The sequence below is a fragment of the Mchenga conophoros genome, linkage group LG15 (genome assembly GCF_057382185.1).
Source record: "Mchenga conophoros isolate Kocher_MC1m ecotype Shallow Benthic linkage group LG15, M_conophoros_male_GT1.1, whole genome shotgun sequence".
Classification (NCBI taxonomy): domain Eukaryota; kingdom Metazoa; phylum Chordata; class Actinopteri; order Cichliformes; family Cichlidae; genus Mchenga; species Mchenga conophoros.
The window spans coordinates 35,169,603-35,192,776 of NC_140540.1; the positions used below are offsets into that span (position 1 = coordinate 35,169,603).

Sequence of the window (23,174 nt, forward strand, 5' to 3'; positions counted from 1 at the left end):
AGGATTTCATTGTTGGATCGGTTACAAAATCCAGCTGCGAAGGTACCTACCAAGTCCTCCGAGTGGTCCCAGGTGACACCTAATTTGTCGTTTTTGCGCTGGCTCCCCATAAAGTTCAGACTTCACTTTAAGATCTTGGTGATCCCTGTTCAAATGTCTGCAGACTCCTATGAAAATGCAGGCAACTGATGCCTTCTTACAGAAACCTGTATGCGTTTTGTATTATTTGTATAGGCTTGGCTTTAACTAGTGGATGTTGGCATCAGTTTAACTCCCTGCATATATATCAAATTTCAAGCTATTTCAGTAAAGTAAATTCATTGTGTAGGTCAGCATCAAGGTAAGGATAATAAATCTGGGGGGACTTCTGGTTACAGCCAAGTAAGAAAGAGCTCTTAACACATTTGACATGAAAATGGAAGAAACAGACCATATCCCAGGAGTGGAGGAGAATACCTTGAAATCTCTGAGCTTCATGGAATGATGGCAGCCATAGCACAATATGATAAAGAAAATAAAGGACTGGGTTTACCAAGCTGCAAATGGACAGCGCTTATTTAGGCTTCTTGTCTCATCTTTATGCCACTTACCTGACACCTGACCAGGGATTAAGACCCTTGTAATTGGCCACCACCATCAGATTATTTTAAAGTCTGAAAGCTTCCTTTCAGAGTTCTATGAATAACACTTTGCTGAGGTTGGTTGTTCGAGAATTTCCTTGTTTGAGTTTCCTGATAATTACTAAACCAGATAATGGTTACATGCTGATCCAGCTGCTGTGCCTCTGCCTGTTTTTAGAGGCTTTGGTTCAGAGTCCCGGCTCTTCCTCTGGGTCTCCCGCTGTGCATGTCTGGGCTCAAACAGAGCTCAGGGGGAATAGTATGGGAATAGTTCATGCCCGCTAGAGGCTGATGCAACATACCAGACATGTAGCAACATCCTGACCTTTCACACACTAACCCACTGGTGCCTGAGGACACCGTCTTCCTGCGATCCCCCGCTCTGGAAACTCATGCACTGTACATGTGCAGATCTGACGGGACATGCTGTGTGGCTGTAATCTGCACAGTTACCGTGCCCTCGTGGGTAATAAACAAAGGAAGGAGGTTTCAGGGCTTATTTTAGACAACAGAAGCTGTTTTGACTTCCTACAAGTTTGAGATTTTAAAACGACAGATGAACAGAGCCTGATGTTTGTGTTTTTTTGTAATCAGACAGACAGCGCTATCCAACCCTGTGATGATGGAGGTCCTTTCAAAGATAGACACAGTAAATTACACATCATGTAACACTTTTATCTTTACACAGCATTGATTTTTATGGGGGTGTCGTCATATAAAAGCCTAAAAAGAAATACGCAGGGAGGCGATTACACTCTAGATTTGAACTCTGCCACAGTACCAAATTAAATACATGACGAAAGTGAAGTGTGCTATATTTAGTAATGATTGTAGCATTAAAATGTAAGATTTTAACCAAATATCTGTGCTAAACTTACAAGCTCATAAACAAGATGCAATCATTTTTAATTAAATAGAAGTGAAATATAAAAAAAATCAAAGGTTTATTTATTTAAATTATTATTCATTAAGGAAAAAATGTTTGGTATAAACTGAATATAAAGCAATCAAGAAAATTTAATTTCACCAGAGTCCATTAAATTTAACATTTTACATTCTACTTATGTAAATTTAAAAAGAATTACATCAAATTCGAGCATTTTTCACATAAATATGTTTTTGAGTCTAGATTGTGATTGTCCTTCAAAACAAATAACCTGGTAACTTTGACCCAAAGTAGTCTGTGATCAGCAGTGTGCTGTGTTTCATCTCATCATTTCTTGGTCACAATAATTTCTAGAACTCACACTTAAGCTCAGATCAAAAAAACCTACAAATGAAAAATAAATAACAAATCAAAGTCAAAAAGTTTAGTCAAGAATTTCATTTTATTTTGAAAAATCAAACTTGAGAAGTAGTGATACTATATGTGTAATTACAGTTTTTCTTATGAATGGTGATTTTTGAACATAAAAACAAAACTGTTTGACATGAAAGGAACACCACATGCGGCTTAAATCGAGGTGCAGCCTTTGAACTGCATTTCAAAGCGAGTCATCTCCCGTGTTGAAACATTAAATGTAACAGCACTAAAAAGCACATTTACCTCCTGGTACAAAACACAGTTTTGGTCTCTGTGGTTATACCTATTATTTTATAACTCATCCACCTGGAAAACAAAGTCAGGGGCGTAACCATGATGACTGTCAGGTGTCTGCTACTGGAGCCTTCTGGAGCGTTTGAATGGATTATCTGACTGATATCAGGAGTCGCTGTGTGGTACAGAAGCTTGTTCTTGAGTTTGGGTGAGTGAGTAGCTTATTAGTCCGTTACTTGTAACTTCTGGCTTCAAAAAACTAACGTGGTGGTGGCCAAAATACAAATGTGCGAGGCTTCAAGTACTTTCATTTTTACAGATGATTGCCTGCTAACTAACAGAAGTCGGAAAGCTTGGCCTCTTTTGTATACAGTTTGTTTTAGTTCCCAAAACGCTGAGTGAGTCATTCCAAAGTGAAGCACAGACTGACTGGAAAAACTGGTTCCCAGTTTACGCAGGTCCTCCTCCTGTGTCTGCTGGCTGTGCTGACCCTCCTGCAGCTCCCTGCATCACGCAGGGTCACATTTATCTCCTCACGGGACATGAGCTACATGCAAGCAGCACAGCCTCATGTTTAATGTGAACATAGTGTTCGGATAGAGCTGAGTAAGGACGGAGACCCGCCTGTGCATCCGACTAAGGACAATGGTCTGGTTCACGTAAGCTGAGTGCAGCGGGTTCGGAGGATACGTGCAGAACAGCAGCCTGCAGCGGGAGGGAGGCCTACGTGCACCGGGTGTCCAGCATCCAGGAAGTACCCTGCTCCCTGCAGAGGTTCATCATGTAAAAACTCAAATCCTGCTGGTACGAGAAGTGCACCTCTGCATAATGACACATGTGGATAAACAACAATTTTAAGGGTTTAAAAGAGGCTAAAGGAGAAACGCGTCTTTTTTATGATTGGACAGAATGTACAGTGGAAATGCAAGTTTGCTCTTCTGAGTCAGAGCGAGGGTTTCTTTCACTTTTACATGCAAGTAATTTTTTTCAGTATTAATTTTCCACCATAACAACATATTGTTACTTAGTGACTCCAGTCAAACATTAACCACACTGACCTTTTAGTTGAACGTGTAGTTGTTTGTTGTTGGCTGACTCTCTTATCCCTCTACAATACTCGCTGTCATTACATTTTCCAGCCTTTCTCTTCCCCGCAGCATGAAACCTCCCAAGTTTACTCTAATCCAGTGATACCTTAACATACAGTGAGTGTAGAAACATTTGGACATGTGCATTTCATCATATTTCTCGGATGGCTGCTTAGCGCTTTGAGAGAAGTACAGTATCTGAGCCTAATGTGTGATTAAATGTGAAACAGGAGCCGTGAGCCGCTGACACGTGCGTGTGTGAGTCTGAGCGCCTGGCAGGACATCAGCATCACGTTCCTCATGTCTGCGTGAGCGGGGTTTCTGTTGTCGGGAACGAGTGTGTAAAAGGGCCCGAAGGCTTGAACTTTCCCCTACTTCTCACAGTGACTCCTCGGCCTCTGTTGTTCACCAGCATTCCTGATTCAGCAACTGGCTGTCTTCACCCACTGAGGTCATTAAGCTCAGCTATCAGGGCTTTAGTCTTAAACGTGAAAAAATCCAAAAGGAATCATTGGTTTTTGGGTGAAACTGTTTTAGGGACGGCTTAAAAGCCAATCAGATGTGAAAATAGGGACTTTAAAGGACTTTTAAGATTTAATAAAACAGCCATCAAAAGAAAAAGAAATAACTGCTTTTAATGGCACATGCATCTGTGGGTCATTTCAAGGGAACATTTTATAGCCCTGAGCTGTTGGAAATTATCTGCACTTATTCAGATGTTACAGAAATAATAAAACAAATAGTTGATTTGTAAACGAATCAGCAGTGAGAACAGCGGGGAGTCAAAGTGTTTTTGTAGCAAATGAAACCAACAGAGTGGGAATAAGAGGCAAAAATATGACATCATCAGCATAAGACTAAACTAAGCCTCAAAACTAAAACTGTAAACATGTCATTTTTCTGCATCAGTGAGTGTATAACCAGAAATTCAGGCCCTCGTTGCATCATGTTGCTCACTGTGAGACTTTCCCCGCCCCCTCTTCCTCCTCCTCTCCTACCAGAGCTATAAAAAGCCTCAGTGCCTCTCAGTGAGCAGCACACACAACAGACAGAGACAGATTTCAGACGCAGCACTGACACCAGATCGGACCTACAAAGATGAAGATGCCTCAACTTCTCATCCTCCTCGTGACCATTTTGGTGCACGCAGCAGTTGGTTTCCCCACTGACAGGAGGGGCCGGGAGAAACAGGCCTCGTGGGACGATGTGAACGTGGTGGCCCACGGCCTCCTCCAGCTCGGCCTGGGGCTCAAGGAGCACGTGGACAAGGCCAAAGTCCAGATGAGCGACATCAACACCAAACTGAAGACCTTCAACGGCACGGTGGCCGAGCTGGAGAGGAAACAGCGGGAGCAAGATGAAGCTCTGAAGGCCAGAAGTGAGGGACCGGAGGAGAGTCAGAGGCTGGCGGAGCTGGCTGAGGAGGTGAAGAAGCAGACAGCGGATTTAAACTCCAGGATGGACTGGCTGCAGGGAGCGCTTACAGAAAGGATGCTGGACAGCAACGACAGCGGTCACTCAGGAGTCCCAGTGATCCAGGTGAGAAGGGGGAAAGAGGGCTTTTGTAGCTGCTCTTTAACCAGGTAGACACATGAGAGCAGTGCACGCCCATTTTAATAGACCTGAATAGCCCCTTTAAACCTTTTAGCGGCAGCCACTAAGAGTTCTCTCTTTAAATAATAGTTCATTCCAAATTTAAGCACCTCCCATCGCAGACCGGTGGATGTTGTACGTTGCATAAAGCTGATGATGTTTCTCCCTGTTGTATCCAGCTGCTGCTGGCTCAGGACAAACGCGTGGACCAGCTGGAGGAGAAACTCAAGCTGCAGCAAGACAAACTGGAGAAGCAGAGTCTGCAACTACAAGCACTGCAGAACAAGGTGAGCCGCACCACATCCACGAATTCACCCGTTCCCCAGCACCTGAGACGTTAAAGCAAAAAAACTTTAACGAGAAGTTTCTGTGTCCTGCAGATTTCGCATAAGAGAGTAAAGGCGCACAGGAGGAAACACGAAGAGATGGCACTGAGGGGCGAGGCTCAGCAGATCCACACAGAATCAGGTAAGATTTGTGCTATTGAAGTTTAAAGCCGTGCGTGTGTCTGTGCTGCTTTCAGAAGAGTTTAGACCCTCAGAGCACTTTCAGACATCAAGTCTCTTTTAAACAAAACCGGCAGCCTTGAGCGCAGACACGCATGAACTACATATGAATCATAACAAGTGACATAAGAAGTTCACCTTTGCGCCTGAGTTTATAGCGCTGACTTGTTGGCAGATCTGTGCGAGCACAGTCCAAAGATCAAGGAAAAGGAGGGCAGCAGCTTTAAAAACATGTTGACTGCACATACTTTTATTTCCAAGGCAGAGAAAGTTTCCCAAAGATTAATAACGAACGCCAAACTGTGAGCAGAAATGCAAAGTGCAGCCTCAAACTCATCACTCTTCTCTTCCTCTCAGGTTTGACCGGAGACGGTGATGATCTCCTCCTACGTGGGCAGCGAGCCAGCAGAGACAGGAGAAGCAGGAGGGAGCAGCTCAAGAAGCAGGCGGCATCCTTCTCCACGGCCACAGAGCGAGAGAGCAACTCTCTGAACGCCGGTCATCTAAAAATGACACCGCCATCCCCAAACCATTAAAGCAGAGCGCTAAAGAGAGAATGACTTTAACTTAAACGCTGAACTACTGAAGGACTGAAACCAGACTGAGTGTTTACACGCACATCATTGCTCTCTGCTGATTCACTGCAGGGTCAGACACATGGATGCTATGCCATGCTATAACTCATTGTCTCATTGGACATGTTCAGTCATATTGACGGGTGTAACTTTATTCCCTTTGTAAGGGATTTATCCATTTGTTTTGTTTTGTACTTAAATAATGTGAAGTTTCTTATTTTATAGATTTGTACAAAACTTTGAATATTTTATATGAAGTGGATGGAAATAAAACTTTTAAGTTTACCTTACCAGGACGTCCTGGCTCTTTGTTTGTGGTTGAAGAGGCTGAATGACATGACTCCAGGAAGACAGTCTAGACTTTGCTCTTTATTTTATATTTCAGTGTGATAAACAAATAGAATTATTCACTTATGAGGCATTCATTTCTGTCATTGTGTGTGTCTGTATGCAGTGAAACTTGGCTCCACAAATGAGCAGCTATTAAACTGCATTTAAACCCGACTATAAAAGTGAAGTTGAAGCCAAATTGAATTGAGGCCAAACAATTGGAGCTACACAAGTTTTTATGCCACCTAGAGGTGGGAGCAAAGATTTGGCCACTTTACACATTGCTAGAAGCAGGTTGGACACCAGTTTTCCTTCAGAACGGCTCAAATTCAACAAGCTGCTGAAACCATTCCTCAGAGATTTGGTCCATGTTGTCCTGGCAGCATCACACAGTTACTGCTTGTTAGTTGCACATCCATGGTGTAAATTTCCAGTTCAGCAACATCACAACAGATGTGGGATTGGAATGAGATCTGGGGACTGTTGAGGTTATTTGAGTTCAGCGTATTTAGTGTCATGATCAAGAAACAAGTTTGCGATGACCTCAGCTTTGTGTCACAGTGTGTTATCCTGCTGGAAGCAGTGTGGTCATAAAGGGACATGATCGGACACAAGACTCAGGTAGGCTGTGGTGTTTAAACAGGGCCCAGTTGATACTAAGGAAGAATATTCCCCTCACCATTACAGCAGCAGCCTGAACCGCTGATACAAGTTGGGATGGATCCATGTTTTCATGCTGTTTAGTGCAAACTGTGACCACCACCCAAATGTCAGACCGGGCAACATTTCATCAATCCTTTGTTGTCCAGTTTGTGTGAGCTGGTGTGACCCAAAGCCCCAGTTTCCTGTAGCCCATCAGCTTCAGCACGTGTCCGACACGTGCATCCAGAGGTGCTCATCTGTATACCTTCCCAGTAACAAGTGGTTATCTGGAGTCACTGTTGCCTTCATATCAGCTCGCAGCAGTCTGGCTATTCTCCTCTTACCTCTGATATCAAAGCAACAAGATATTTTCTCCCAGAGAACTGCTGCTCACTCGATATTTTGCTCCTTTTCAGGCCATTTTCTGTAAACCCCAGAGAAGGTCGAGTAATACTCAGACCAAGCACCAACAACCATGTGCAAAATCACTTAAAGTCACCGTTCTCATGCTCACTTCGAACATCACTGGGTTGCCTTGACCATGCCTACATGCCTAAATGGATTAGGTTGATGCCATGTGATTGGCTGGTTAGATATTTGCAGTAATAGGTGTCCCTAATAAAGTGGCCAGAGAGTTAATATTGACAATCCTGTCACCTGGGAGACTGAACAATGACCTTTTAAAGGTTTATTTTTCTTATCAGAGTATTATCTAATTATTACAGAATTGGAAAGTAAGCTAAATCACTCTGCAGCTCTGTAATAATGAAGCTGTCCTGCATTAGGTCTTCATGAACACATTTAAATTCAGTTTACTTAAAAATACCCAATGCACTGTTTAAGTTACTGTGTTAAGTGTTTTTAGTCCATTTTAATAATTGCATCCTAAGTTTAATAATGAACCGCCTTAAATAATATTCACTCTGCTTTGTGTGATGACTTTTTTTAATACAATATAGTTAAAATGGTGCTATGGAGTGCCAAGGTGGTGCTCTGGTTGAAAGCAACAGTCCTAACGTAGGTGTGGATATGAGTTGACAGCTGTTAGCCACACTGATCACAGTATAATAGGATGACTGAGGCAGCTCCTGTGTGTGTAACTGTGGGAGTGTTGAGGTTCTGCCTGTCTATCTGATGAAAGCTGGGCAGATCTCGTAATCACTCAGTCAGCAAAAATTATTTCAGCAGCACTTTAAGTGGCGAGTGCTGGAGCTGTTTTTAACAAATTTTTATACGAGTATATTCTATAAATTCAATTTTGCACTAAACGATCAACGAAACTCCTTTAAAAACACATTTAATCCGGTGAGAAGAGTTTGGAAAAGATTGTTCACTTCTGTTTATTTCTTCAATATCTGAGAGTACATTTAACCATGTACAGATACCATGTCATGGCAGCTCATCTTACAGATGTTCATCAGACACTTGAGGTACTCTAACAGGTTCCCTGATATGGGTGATGTGAGCGGGCGCTCTTAAACTCTTGCAAGGCACCTCAGATTGCCAACGGCTCTGCCAGACATCATGCAGGTCAGCTTGTCGGCACCAAGGCAAACATGTACTGTGCAAAAGTCCTCAGCAGCAGAAGAAAAAGAAGCTCCAGAGAAAAGTTAAAGCACGTGACTGAGGGAAGCAGTGAAGGGTCGCTACGCATTCCCATTATGAATGATTAGATAACAATAAAAGTATAAATTTTATTAATACACAATAAAAATGTGGCATTTGGCTTGGCATGCCACACAAAAATCATCTCTGACAGCACATGAGAAAGAAATCTCAAAGCACAAAAAGACTACAAAGTGTGTGACAAGGAGGGTTAAGCGCTGTTTTGTTTGCTCTTTCAGAGCTTTACATTTACTAGCTTCACATCAGTGTTTATTCACATGGGGGGAAAGTGATATCTCTGTCAGTTGATACCCAGAAAAGCAGAACTTTAAAAAAAAAAAAAAAAAAAAGGCACCAAAAAGAAAAAAAATCGACAAACCAGGTTCAAAAACTGGGCACTGCAGGTCCATTTATGCACTTTTTGCATTGCTGATGAATTGATTGTGTTGGTGCAGCATGTTCAGCATCAATCATCATTACTGTGACACTCTCTCACTCCACTGTGACTACAAACCCCAAAGCTACATTTCTTTCTGGCGAATAGCGCCCCCTGCTTGTTTTGTGGCTCAAAGCAACCGATCGTTCTCTCCCCAAAGCCTCCGTCAGCCTGAAGGCTACAAGAGGTCTCCTCAGTGCCGGGCAGTACCTGCCCATCGTACTGACATCTGCATATGATCCCTGTAATGATTTATTGATGCTAAAATGCTGAAGTGCCTTTAAGACAGATATCTGTCAAGGTGTGATGAGATTTGGCATAGCTTGCATTCAACAGATTATAAAAATCTAGGAGGCGACGCGGAGGTGGACAAATGGAGGAATGTGAAAGAGGAGAAAAGGGGAGGAAGGACAGGAAGCGAGGAGGGAAGGTTGCTGCGTCAAAAGGCTTTATCAGAGGTTCTGCTGGAGGAAGTGCAGCAGTGTAATCTCATAATGCTCTCCAGACTCTGGACATCTGATGCTGTGTCGTTCGTTGGGGTAAACCTGGAAAAAACAGAAACAACAAACAAGCGTTTCAAAGCTGCCGCTTCTTCAAACGTGCCGGTCTCATCGTTAAACAGTGCGCAGGTTTGAACCCCGCGAGACATCAGTCAGCGGCCATACCTGCAGGCTGTACGGTTTCCCTGCTCGGATGAGTTGAGACACGAGGAAGTTAGTGTGGAAAAAGTGCACGTTCTCGTCTAAGAATCCATGCAGGATCAGCAACCTGTTGGGCCTGTATTAATCACAGAGAGGGCATATAAAACACTGATGTGTTGCACCACTCGGAGAAATCAAGCACCGAATAGCGAGTCTCTTCCTGTGCTGCTTCATACAGAATTTTATGAATAACTCAAAGTATAATATGGTACTGCCAGAGGTAATAGTGCATTATAGTCTCAGCTGCCTGATGGATGCAGCAACATACAATAACTGAATAATAATGTGTCATAAATGCACTAAAGCAGTAACTGTTTCTCACTCATTGGGAAGCTTGTCGACGTGCAGAGCGACAGAACAAGCTTCGTATCCCCTCTGGTTTTTTTCGGGGGTGTCCAAATATCGCTCCGTGTAGCCGGTGTCATAGGCCATCCACAACGTCACCGGAGCGCCCGCGATAGCAACCTAACCAACAAAGAGATCACACGGGAGACTGCGTCATCATTTCTGCCTTTCACTGAAAGTGAAGTTCCAGGTCTGTTCTCTAACAGAGGCGGCAATCACTCTGCATGAAATGTAATTATAGAAACTGCCTAAAGCACCAGGATTATCAACATCCATACAGCTTTTTTATTTTTGTAACGCTCACATCCTTAGAAAAGATACGGTAAATGTATCTGATGGAACAAATAATTTACTCTTAGGGCTTTAAAGAGTTATTTATCAGGTGATGGAGACCTATTTTTTTTAATTAAACAACAAAGAGAGAGTTTTACAAATGTGTGTTTACATTTTTTAATGGGTATTTCGGTTTCCTGGAGCAAAGAGGAAAAACTGAACTGACACATCAAACTTCTAGTTTTCGGCTTGTTGGCTGATCTAAATCTGACAGTAAATGTTTTTTCACCTTAAAGATGTCGGGTCTGTGGATGAGGCCCATGAGGGACAGGAAGCCGCCGTACGACCAGCCGTGGATGGCGACGCGACTCAGGTCTACAAACTTGTACTTGTCTGCGATGTAGTGCAAACCCTCCACCTGGTCTTCAATCTCCACCTGACCCTGGACAGAGGAGAAAAGATTGAACTTGGCTGTTTTGTTTCTACAGAAGAAAACTAAGAAAAGAGGCTAATGTGTTCCTGAATTTTAGGAAACCTAGGAGAGTTTGGAGGGAGCATCTTCATCTTTAACCCGTACACGTTTGTCTCGAGACATTTACCATTCTGTCCTTCACAGCTCCTTCAAACTTGAGGCCTCGCTGGCAGGAGCCCCGCCCATCGATAACAAGCACAACGTAGCCCAAAGAGGCCAGCGTGCTCAGCCGCAGGTACTTCACCCCTTTATAAGAATTGTTCACTAATTGCACCTGGAAGAAAATAAACTTGTGTTTATGTCACTGTGACATGACAAAATGTGGAACAAATGAAGTGCTGTGAATACTTTCTGGATAAGTTGTGAGCATTTTTGTGGAGTTCCTTTGTTAACGTTGAAAAGAAATTAAGGATCAGGTCATATAAATGAAGCGTGCAAACTGATTTACTAGCATCTGCAACAGGCAGTTTATTGCTAACTGCACTCACACACCATTTTGACTCGTTTAGTAAATCTGGCCCTATGAATGGGGTGGGAGTTGGAGGGCAAACCTGAGGACCACCATAGACAAAGACGACGGTGGGGTGCTTCCTCCCGGGGACTAGCTTCTCCGGTTTGTACAGCATGCCGTACAGCTCGAAACCCGACTTGCCCGTGAAGCTAAAGATCTCTGGAGGTGTGCCGTCAAGTGGGAAAGCTGGAGACGACAAAAAACCCCAAAACAAAATCTTTAAGTTGTTGTCCATCTTTAATGAGCAGAACAGGAAAACTAAACAAACAGGGAGGCAAGGGTGTCAAACCATCTGATAAAAGTGTAAAAATCTGTTTGATTTTAAGGGGAATTCAGTACCAGAAGATTCCATCATGCTCGCCCAAAACTGGGGCTCTTTGTGCAGAGGGTCGCTGTCTGAGCCATTCAGCTTGTAAATGTGGACACACGGTGCAGTGGTCAGGCTGCTGTAATGGCTGATAAACATGTCAAAGGTCTGTGTGAAAGAAAACAGATGAGGCAGAGTTAGAAAGCATCGCCAAGGTGTATACAAACACTTCATACACATATCTGAATGTGAAGTTTACTGCATTGGGTCATGCTCTCTCATGTGCATTAAACTATTGAATACTGTTAAAGCCTCGCTCACTTAAGAGAGCTATTCAAATGATAAAACAGGAAAAAGCAGGCGATACATAATTTGTGAAAATTTCTACAGGAAACAGCAAAAAAGGAACGATGAGACAGTAACTGCTTGTACTCTTAGATTTTAAAAAAGTAAAATCAGTTGACAGGTGTAGAAAGGTCAGAGGAGATTTGGCGAGGAACACGAGTGTGTATTCAGGTACCTGGCTCACAGAGCAGCTGTGGGAGAAGCCAGGTTTGGTGAGTCGGACGATTTCACCCGGCGAGTCGTAGCTCACCACGTAGAGGTGATGCTCCAGAGGAGAGTCTTTGGTTCCCTGAAAGTAAACCAGCTTGGCTGCCTCATCCACCCAAATCTGAGGGCTGGATGAACGCTGCACAAACAAGAAAAAAACACTGTTGGAACATTTTGTTTACACACAAACAAAAAGACAGCTGAGCTATGACACCAAACAGTAAGTAAGTATCTCCTTTATTAGGTTGTTCTAATCTGCATGAGAGTCTGTGTGTTATTAGTCTTTTTTAAGCAAAATGTAGAAATATTACTCTCATATTCAGATACATGCTGATGCAACAGTACAAGAGAGGTGAGGAAGAGAGCACAGGCAAGGTGGAGCAGGCCCGAGTGTCGAGGTGACAGAAGGGAGAGCAAGAGTGAAAGGGAAGGTTTACGAGGTTTGGAGACGGTGCGGCTGACAAGACGACAAGAGGATTTGTGTTCGGAGTGACCAGGATGGACAAGATTAGAAATGAGTAAATCGGCTGAGCTCGATCAGGGGGTGATTTTGGAGACAAGTATGAGAGGCGAGGCTGGGATGGCTTTGTGTGTGTGCAGAGAGAGTGGATCAATTAGACAGAAGATGCTGAATATGGAGCTGCCAGGCTGGAGGAAAAGAGGAAGAACAGACAGACAGAGGTTTGGTGTATCATTGGTGCGATGGAGGAGAATGCTAGGGATAGGATGAGATGGAGGAAGATGATCCACTCTGGCGACCCCGAAACAGAGCAGAGAGCAGCAGCAGTAGAAGAAGATGCGACATAACAGTTACAGGAGCAAAAAAAACATAAAGACGACCAACTCTGCTCACAGCGCTTAATTAACCGACTACTTATGTGCTTACATGTGACGTATGCTGTGTCACTACTGTTACATTAATGCTGCTGGTACCTTGTTTCAAATTAGGCTGTGTGTCGTCAATGACAGCAGCTCATTGTAAAAGAAGGAAAATGCCCTTCATTTACTTGCACTTATAAAACCTTCAGTATTTTTATTCTATATCATTGATTATATATCACATTAATATATAATAGTGACACTACATTGCCTACCTCTACTCTATGTACTCAGCACAAGTTATTTTGTATAAAACTATAGTTTTAAGTGGCTGCTGTGAATGTGGGAACCCATGTACAGGGCTTTACCTTTGCGCCATGATTGGCCAGCACCTCCCACTCCCCGCTGGTCACCATCACCTCCTCTTTGACTGGACACTTGAAATCATCTGATGACAGAGGAGCAAATGTGTCACATAGGTCGTGTGAGTGGCACGGTAAGAACAACACAGTAAAACTATGTTACAAACCCAGAAACATCCCAGGAATACAGAATTGTTCATAAAATAAATAAATCTCACTTAAAACCATGTCAAAGATGTTCTGCATGAACAGTACAGATGAGTTAGTGTGTGTCTGCACGTGGTGCTACCTTCAGAGTGCGTGTAGCCTTTGGCCCAGTGATGACTGCCCCGCTGTAACACTGAGGTGATCTTATACAGGTGGCAGAAGCCAGTTTTGGACTCGTTTACTGTGATGAATGTGATCTCGTCCTCAGTGGTTTGGATGAAAGGATGGAAGATGTCATGGACCTGTGTAGGAAAGGCAAACAAAATGTTTTTGATCCAAGTCCAGAGTAGGATTATATTGTATATTGTAAACTTCACAGCAAACATCTGCCTCTGTGCCACTCGGGCTGATTGAAACATGAGGGGAAACTAATCTGAGAAACAACCAGGCTCGCTAAAGACGTGCTGCTGGTGCTCACATTGATCCAGATGTCGCTGGTCTCTTGGTAAACGATGAAAGGGTGGACCGAGTCTCCGAGGGCCTCCAGGCTCTCCTGTCTTTTGGCTTCGTCCTGATGCGCTGGGATGAAGAGTTCAGGAGGCAGCAGGACCAGCTGGAGATTCTGCTGCCGTCGGTCCATCATCACCGCCCACGCGCTGACACACAAACACAGGAGAGCTGTGATGCAACGAGAACATGTGCCCTCTACTGACAAGTTTACTTCTGGGCTTCCTGTTTTTAACTATTTATTATTTTCTGGCTTACAATCGCCCGTCTTTAGTCCATCCGGCTCTGGTAATGTACTCTGCACGTGGGAACAGGCTGGTGAAGGGAACAGGTAGCTCCTTTTCCTGTGTGCTGACAATCTGAAGAGAGAAAAACACCAATCAGACCAGCTCACATCAGTGCTGCGTTCACTGTGGGGGGGAAACCCACTGAACTCTGAATGAGCACTCACTTTGCCTTGACTGTCTGTTCGTATTTCTGCTATTTTGAGGGTGATATCAGGATTTTTGCTGCCTGAAAAAGAAAGTAAGCTGATTTATGTACCAAAATATAAGCAAACATTTTACAGGAGCACATGTATAAACACAGGCTACACCCAGCATTAGTAGTTAAGCCATGTAGAAGTATATGTAGAACTTTTGTGTAAGTTTCTGCTGATTTGATACCTGCGTGTGGGTATCTGTACACATCTGTCTTGCGCTCTTCCAAAGCCGGAGACGGAACGTGGATGATCTCTACCTCAGACTCATCCACCTCCTCGTAGAGAATCTGTAGAGTTTTCCCGCCGTCTGCCTCTAAACCAATGAGAACAGCCAGAAAAGTAAGCAGCTGTGAGGATTATTTAAAGGTCTTTGGAAGAAACTGAACATGAAAGCTTGTAGAAATAATTTCATGACGAAGCGACCGGGCTCACAAAAACTGTATTAATAAATATTGTGAGTCATTTTCTAATGAATGATAACTACGAAATCAATGTACTCACCTTGTTGAGCAGCCGGACACCACCAGTATCCAGTGAAGCGATCAAACTCTTCCTGGGTGACAAAAGTGGCTACGCCGGCAGATTTAGGATCCTCTTTGGGGTTATCGATACCTACAATAAAAACACCCGAGAGACAAAACACGAGAGTGAGCTTACATTAGGCAACCTGTGCCATCCCTACCAGGGTTTGACCTCCAATTTAAGTTTACGGTGCTGTGGCTGACTTGAACAGCCGCTGTTATGCTTCTGTAAATATCTGGTGCCATCACTGGCTTCATGCACCACAACTAACAACGACTTATTTAATAACTAATATAAACGACTGTCTCACAGTCCCAAACATACCATAAACAAAGAAAGAGAGAAAAGGATGAATTAAAGATGCTTTTGAGTCTATTTAGTTGGTTTAAGGGAACCATTTCAACTACAAGAAAGGAAAAAGTTGAAGGGAACTTGATAAATGTCACAGTTCACACCTTTGTGGCAGAAGGTGAGTCTCTTCTCTTCCCCCGTCTCAATACTAGTCACCCAAATGTCATTGTTGTTGATGAACCCGATGAAGCTGGGGTCACCGGGGCAGATCTTGGGGTCCATACGTGTGCCTGAATTCTGGCTCGTAATCTCTGTGGGATTCATCGGAGAAGTCTGGGGAAGAAAAAGAAAACATTAATTATAAGATGCAGAGCCACCTCTTCTTCCTGTGGCAGCTGAGGTCTTTTGGTGTGTGTGTGAGGAGATGCTGCATATATTTTAATCACACTGTGGTGGCCAGTGCTTTCTTTTATGCTGCTGTGTGTCGGGGGTAAAGCCGGAGGTTGGACTTAAGACTGTGGTGGAGAAGGGCACATCTCAACTTGTCCCCACTGGAATAGGACCTTTTTCCTGTTTATATTGTATTTTTATCACTATTTCTAACATTATTTAATTAGATGATTTTGTATTTTTGGCCAGAGGGATGTTTTTTGGTTTTTTTTAAATAAAGATGCTGGATATTTGAATTTCCGCTTGGGGAAAAGTAAAGTATCGATCTGTCTATTATCATGGATTTATTTGATCCCTGCTGATGCTTTGCAGGGTTGAGGGGGATGGAGAAAACTTCAAGATACATGGAGTGAAGGGAGACTTCAACTTTTTATATTTAGTGATGCACAAAAATCAGATGTCTTTCCCAACTAGCCTCATCGGGTCTGTAATTTTCAGCCTGTGCTCTGCAGCAGTGAGAGTCCTACTTAACTGGCCTTTAACTCACAATGAAGCTGCTGTTCCCACCATCACGGCAGTAGTACAGGCTGCTGTTGGCCTGGAACAGGAAGAGGCCGCTGGGTCGGTGGTAGTCATAGGAGGTGATGCCAGACACCCCCAAACGCTTCCTCTCTCGCAGCAGCTCTTCTTCCCGAGAGAAGCCTCCGTGGTGAGGGCTGGCCTGAGGTCAGGAGTGACAAGAGAACACACAACGTGACAGTGACCAAAGTCAAGGTCAAAGAAAGTCGTTCACGCCGTGGAAAAACAAAAACATACAAACAAAACATGACCAAATTTCTAAATTACAGAGAGCATCTCTGAGGACCAGGAAATAAAAGCTGTTCTCTCGCTTCAGCAGGAACACGCTTTGTTTGTGAAATCAGTGCAGACCAGCTGGATAGCAATTAACATCAATCATGTGGTCTCATGTGACCTGAGTGTTCGAGTTAATTTGTCTTCATGAGAAGATTTACAACAGCAGTTTTAAGCTCCATAAGGAGAAGTGCAATTATTTAGGAAATGGCTCACACTAAACCTCTAAATAATTAAATGGTCCTAAAGGGGAAATATCAAACACATTTCCAGGTCTATAGTTTTATTCAGGGGAAATTAAAAAACACATCACATTAATATTTCACAGGTCCTTTACACAGCCTCTCAGACCAGACGCCGTCTGATAAAGAGTCCGTTTCATCCAGCATTCCCTCAGCTGACAACAGCAACATACAGCTGTAGTCAGACTCATTCATTATATTATGACCGTTTTTTAATCAAATGTAAATTCCGCTGCACATTCCCTCAGTTGTAGCTGGCCCTGTGACACCAGTGACCATCCCTCTGCTTTCTGGCTGCACTTGCTGCTAACTGAGAAGGTGCACGGTCAAACCCAGCGGATCAGTGGATTCACCTGGTTGGTGCTTGACTTGAGCCCGACATGAAGCTTCCATGCATTCACACTGTAAAGTTTTATGCAAGTTAATGGTGTTTATGAGGTCAGACAGTCTTTGCTCTCAACTTTTAAGAAATATTTTTATATAAATTCACCTGTAATTCTTAAACGTTTTACCAAGTACAAACTTTAAAATCATCACTGTAAATAAAAGGCAAAAAAATCAGTAAGTCCCTTTAACCTCCTGCGACCCTGCATCCTCATTTGGGGACATTACCTTTTGGCTCTTTTGCACCTTCTACTTCATTCTGCTCAACAGTGTTTTATATTTTGTTAAAGAATGCCAATGTTATTAAATAAATGCACTGTTCAAATGACGGTGCACAAAAACACGTCTGAAACGAATGTCAAAACATCCGATTGGACAGCAAGATGAGGACTAAAAATTCTTCCTCACCTGAAAGTGATCCAGCATTGGTTTCCAAGACAAAACCAACAGGGCATCTTTGCGGATCTTCTTGGGAATGTCTGAGTAGAGTAACGCATTTTCCCTGCTGGCGTAAGGCATTCCTGTCAGGAAACATACCACAGAAGGCATCAGACGAAGCAAGGCGAGCTGGTCTTTTTGTAGGCGCTCTGGTTCGGCCGGCATTCGCAGCAGTAGTGTTGGCTTACACAAGCTTCTTACTGAGGAACATACCGCACAGAGTGCCAAGATGAGCAGGCAACCCTTGGGCCATAGGGCTAATGCAAAGGCCCAGGTTCAATTCCGCCCTGAGGCAATTCACAGCACGTCTTCCCCTGTGCCTGCAGTAAGGTCTTAAACAGAGACAGGTTTAAGACTGAATTCAATTCAGTTTTATTTATATAGCACCAAATCACAACAACAGTCACCTCAAAGTGTTTTATATTGTAAGGTAAAGACCCTACAACAATACAGAGAACACCCCAACAATCAGATGACCCCTTTAAGCAAGCACTTGGTGACAGTGGGGAGGAAAAACACCCACAGTGAAGGCTAAGGGAGGGTCCGCCATCTGCTGCGACCGGTTGGAGGTGAGGGGAGGGAGACAGGATAATAATAACAAGACAAGACCCTTACTGTCTTGTCTTACATGATCACTCTTCAAAAAGGTTTGTCCATGTAAGTGCACAGTTTGCTTTTTGTGTGCAGCTGTCTTGTGGCTGCATAAAAAAAAAGAAAAATGGCAGCTGATGTTTGCCATCACAGATGTTTGACAAAGACAACACATTTGTGTGCTATAAAATGTTCTAATAATCCAACTATGCAGTTCACAGAAAGGAAGGAATAAAACATGGGTAAGAAGCTATTTTAAAAGCATGAGGTAGGTGTTTTTGGTTTGTTTTTTGTGCGGCTAGCTATATTTGAGACTGAACAACAAATCTATTAAATCAGTTTGGGAAGGCTCTACAGCAAAACTATGTAACTTCAGCTAAATGACAGTCAGGGGAGGCAAACAGCAATTAAAGGATGATGGCCAATGCAGCATAAATACACCACGAAGATAAAAAACAGGCATGAGATCAACATGTACCGCACACTTCTGGTCACAGTGAAGGTCTAAATATAAAAAGAGCATTCAGACCAGGCGGTAACTGTTAAGGTCTGACTGGTTATAACGGACAAAATAACCAAACCATCAGCTATGGTTAGCAGTTATAGCTGACTAAATTAGTCAACATTACACAGCTTACTATAGCCAGGTATCAAAATGTAAAACTCAGAGCAACAAAAACTAGCAGCCATTTTACAAGAATCCTGTGTGCTACAGCTGCAAGACGAGGGGGGGGGGGGAAAAGCAGAAATATGTCCACAATGCAAAATGTTGTTCCACATTTTTTTCCAGCACACACTAAAGCCAGTGCAGCTCTGTGGAAATCAAATGAGCTCGAAAACAGGTGCAGGCTGGCAGCTCTGACTCACCAGCTGCATCCACAGATTTTTCACAGACGTGTGCTACCTTTCAAAGAGACTGAACGGAAGCCACTGAATCTGCAAGCCAACAAGTCACGGCCGCTAAAAAATGCCTCTGTGAGCTCGGGCTTCTTACAGCGCTTGTAGAAAATGACATGTTATTTCAGCCATTCATGTGTCAGACCTCAGGTTTCAGTAACCGCCGCTCACCAAGGTAGTAGATGCGGTGAGAGTGCGGGCTGCTCTCGTCTTTCTGGATGAACTGGAAGTCGTGCGGTGCCTTGTTGATAACCACGCCGGTGTTTTTGCGGCTGTTGTGGATGATCTTCCGCAGGCCGTCCCACGTATGTTTCTCCACCTGGAACTGGGTGGAATTCACGTCCTCCATCTCCACCACCTCTGTGCTGTCTGAGAGCTCGTCCACCCCGGTCATGCCTGCCAGTGCTGCTCTCACACTGTCGACAGACATTTATAACGATTAGTGTGATCTGCCTACGCTCAGCCCACAAATAAAACAAAACCATTAGGCTCCTAAATATATGAAACACTCTAAACCACAGATGTGAAATTCACCTTACATCATGGGCCCTACACAGACCCCTTTGATTGTAAGTGGGCCAGATCACTAAAACTCCCCTTTCTAAAGATATTAAACTAAGCATTTAATCCCTGAATAATCTCAATGTAAGAAAAATAAATGTAATTTCTACGGGCCCGTTCTTTAAACGACCATAACTCTGCTACCGCTTGTACTAGAGACAAAATTCAGGAGAAGAAGAGAGTATCGGGGTTATTTGGGAAATCATGGTGGAGTAAAACATTCACAAGGCACTGCTGCCTGAACACAGACAGAAAATTTGGCTCCTCCTAGATTTTATCATGTATGCTTCCCAACTTCTCCTGAATGATTTGAATAATTTTGTAATTTTACAGCCCAAATTACATAAGTCCAAGCAGCCTGTGTGATACTTGGGTGATAATGATTACATGAATGAAAATCCTAATCAGCTGCAAAACCTACAGTAAAGTTAAACAACTACGGACTGCTTCACGTCTTCCAAAGCTAACCAGGGGGCTGGACTGGATCGCTTTGCCAGGCCGATTTTAGCCCCCAGGCCTTATGTTTGACACCCATGGTTTAAGCAGTTGAAATAAATCCTCTAAGAGATCTTTTAAAGTCAACAAATGCTGCTATTAATTGGCATGAAATTCAGCACCGATGTTAAAGACTTTGGTGTTTACTGGTCCATTTACCCCACCAGCAGGTCAGTATTTTAGCTTGTGAGATAATTCAGTCTGTGATCAAATATCTACAAAGCTAATTAAATTAGTCAGAAAATACTTCTATTCTAATGATGAACATGTTAATCTTAATACTAGTTTTAAGCTATTTTAAACTTTTTGTTCATTAAACCTGTGAAAATGGTTACAAAATGATTTGACTGAGCTGAAAATTTAAACCAAATGACAGTCAGATAGCTTCACCTACCTTACCTCGCCGTCTTCTGTTTTGTCTTCAATTTTCGGCCTCTTTACTCTGTGCATTAACTGTTCAACCAGACTGAACCAGACCTGACACCCTGTAAAACACCAGGCAACCGAATAAAAACTGGGAAACTTTCTTTCCAGATCACAGAAATTCAACAGCATGGCGACAGCTCGTCTAACTCGGTCTAATAACAGAAGCAAACAGAAACGACAGCAATCCATAAACTAAGCTAAGCTCACAGGCTATGAACAGTGAAACTGTTACTGGGGTTGAGGTCCCGCTCTTCTCCCACATCTCTGCACTTCTTCATGGAGAAGCTGCTGTTCTTCAGCTTGCCATATTCCAGCTGAGCATTTCTCATGTGAAGCCTCACCGAGTGTGACTCAGCTGCATGACTCGAACACTACAGCGTCTGTGTCATAAGTGTGGCAAATTTCACACTGCAACTCCGCATTTTACTGCAGCACTGTAGGCTGTTCTGCTGCCTGGATCCTTAACATAGTGTACAGCACACACGGCAGTATTTTTCCAGAAGTTAGCCAACTTCAGGGATTTTGCCACACTGGGAATAGTAAGAATGATATACAGTCACTGGACACCTTTTCAGGTACACTTGTTAAACTGCTTGTTGACACTAATCAGCCAATAACATGGCAGCAACTCAGACCATCAGAATGTGGAAGAAAGGGGATTTAAGTGACTCTGAACATAGCATGGTTACTGGTGTCAAACAGGCTGGTGTGACGATTTCAGATATTGGTGATCTACTGGGATTTTCCTCCTGTGTGGAAAATCCCCACACAACCTCAACTGGGGGTTACCAGAGAATGATCTAAAAAAAGAGAAGATATCCAATGAGCAGCAATTCTCTGTGTCAGAGGTCAGAGGAGAAGGACCAGACTGTTTCATAAACGAAGGCAACGGGAACTCAAAAAACAAACAAACAAAAACAAACAAAGGTTATAGTGCAGTAGAGCATTTCTGGATTCACAACCCCTTGAAGCAGAAGGACTACAACAGTAGAAGACCACACATTTACCACTCCTGTCAGCTAAGAATAGGAAACTGAGGCTTGAATTTAAATGAGCGCAACAAAATTGCACAACATAGTATTGGAAAAACATTGCCTGGTCCGATGATTCTTGACTGTGGAAGAAAGCATCGATCCTTCATGCCTTGTAGCAATGCCTCTTGCTGGTGGTAGCCTAATGGTGTGGCAGATTTTTCCTTGGCACATTTAGGGCCAATTTGGTACTATTTGACCATTGTTTAAACACCACAGCCTACCTCAGTGCTGTCGCTGAGCATGTCCATCAGTGTACCTGCTCTACCAGGATAATGCACTGTGTCACAAACTTCTAATTATCTCATATTGGTTTCTTGAACATGAGTTCACTGTACTCAAATGGCCTCCACAGTCACAGATCTCCAATAGAGTGCTTTTGGGATGTGGTGAAAGACTTGCATCATGGATGTGCAGCTGACAATTTCAGTCATGTCAATATGGACCAATAATATCTGAGAAGTATTTCCAACACCTTGAGTCTATACCATAAAGATTTTAGGTAGTCTTGAAGGCAAAAGGGAGTCCAACTAGCCCGGTGTACCTAAATAAATGTCCAGTGAGAGTATACAAGTCAAGAAAAAATAACATAGCTTGATGATGTAAACATGTATTACATATGGTTAAAAAAAAAAACCAAAAAACTTTAGTGCCTGATAAATGGAGACAATGAGGTGCTTAAAATACCAATTACACGTTTACAGTCCTCAGGCTAAAATGTTACTGAATATTCCCCAACACCTGTCAGGGCATCAAGAAAGTGTTGTGTCACTGTATTTAACTTCTGACTGCTAGCTTAAATGTAGATTAGACTCATTTGACTCCACAAAAGACACCGTGAGAACCTCGCGTTTCATTTTTGACATCCGTGTCCTCTACATCTGTACATTTTTATGTTTCACTGACACCATAAAAACGCAGATTCGCATTAGAAACAGCGACTCAGTTTCACTATTTCTGCCCAGGCTGACACTTATGCTAGTAAACTTAAAAGGTCTAAGCTAATAACAGGCTAACAGAAAACTTCTGGCAGAGTGCGTCCTAAGCGCCAAACTTTGCAAAGCCTAACCATCCAATAATTATATGCATATATATTATATCCAATAACAAAACTCACTGTGGCTGTGATGCGCTGCTGGGAGCTAACATGTTAGCCACCCATTAAACAGAACAGAAACGAGCAAGCTAGCTATTGGGTAAACCAGAAGAGCACAAAACAGAAAACGTAAGAAACAAAGCAAAACAAAATGTAACCACTCGCTTCCATCTTACACTTTCTGCCCGGAGACCTTGAAGCTGTATCTCCTTTTGTCGAATAGACGTCTGTGTTGAAAAGTCGTGATTAATTAGAGTTAACTACTTTTCAGAGACCAGGTAGCTTGATGCTAAAACGATAGCAACGCGGAAATAGACTGTGAATCAAACCCGAGCAACGTTAGAAAATTACTACCTTTAACCCGGATATACTCGATCCGTTTGTTTTTCGTGTCTTTCAGCGTGTATTTTTCCTTTTTTACTGGGCAATATTTCAAACTTGAACCTGCTATTTTAATTTCGAAGAACCCAAAATGATTTGCTTCCTTGTCAATGTGACAATAGCCAAATGTGACCCCTTCATTTAAAAACAATCAAAAGATACTTACAT

General features: G+C 43.0%; 2 protein-coding genes across 6 annotated transcripts; one reads left to right on the top strand and one right to left on the bottom strand.

The window, feature by feature from the left end:
- The first annotated feature begins 4,259 nt into the window (after positions 1-4,259).
- On the top strand, positions 4,260-6,209 carry LOC146558761 (angiopoietin-related protein 4-like). Its single transcript, XM_085247761.1, has 4 exons — positions 4,260-4,784; positions 5,018-5,125; positions 5,219-5,306; positions 5,702-6,209. Exons 1-4 carry the CDS (start codon positions 4,344-4,346, stop codon positions 5,878-5,880), a joined length of 816 nt encoding a protein of 271 aa, XP_085103887.1. The 5' UTR covers positions 4,260-4,343; the 3' UTR covers positions 5,881-6,209.
- A 1,962-nt stretch (positions 6,210-8,171) lies between these two features.
- On the bottom strand, positions 8,172-23,096 carry LOC146558762 (dipeptidyl peptidase 9-like). Of its 5 annotated transcripts, none has more exons than XM_085248040.1 (21): positions 22,980-23,096; positions 20,467-20,557; positions 19,188-19,432; positions 17,499-17,611; positions 16,160-16,333; positions 15,387-15,555; positions 14,911-15,021; positions 14,594-14,722; positions 14,380-14,441; positions 14,187-14,287; positions 13,900-14,077; positions 13,564-13,723; positions 13,281-13,360; positions 12,062-12,232; positions 11,574-11,709; positions 11,275-11,420; positions 10,851-10,997; positions 10,541-10,693; positions 9,956-10,098; positions 9,598-9,709; positions 8,172-9,477 (listed from the first exon to the last, which is right to left on the bottom strand). In XM_085248040.1, exons 2-21 carry the CDS (start codon positions 20,520-20,522, stop codon positions 9,385-9,387), a joined length of 2,679 nt encoding a protein of 892 aa, XP_085104166.1. In that variant the 5' UTR covers positions 20,523-20,557; positions 22,980-23,096; the 3' UTR covers positions 8,172-9,384. The 5 variants fall into 5 exon arrangements, with proteins under 5 accessions (XP_085104166.1, XP_085104164.1, XP_085104165.1 ...); XM_085248038.1 differs by lacking the exon at positions 22,980-23,096 and adding an exon at positions 22,802-22,957; XM_085248039.1 differs by lacking the exon at positions 22,980-23,096 and adding an exon at positions 22,647-22,774.
- Positions 23,097-23,174: the final 78 nt, after the last annotated feature.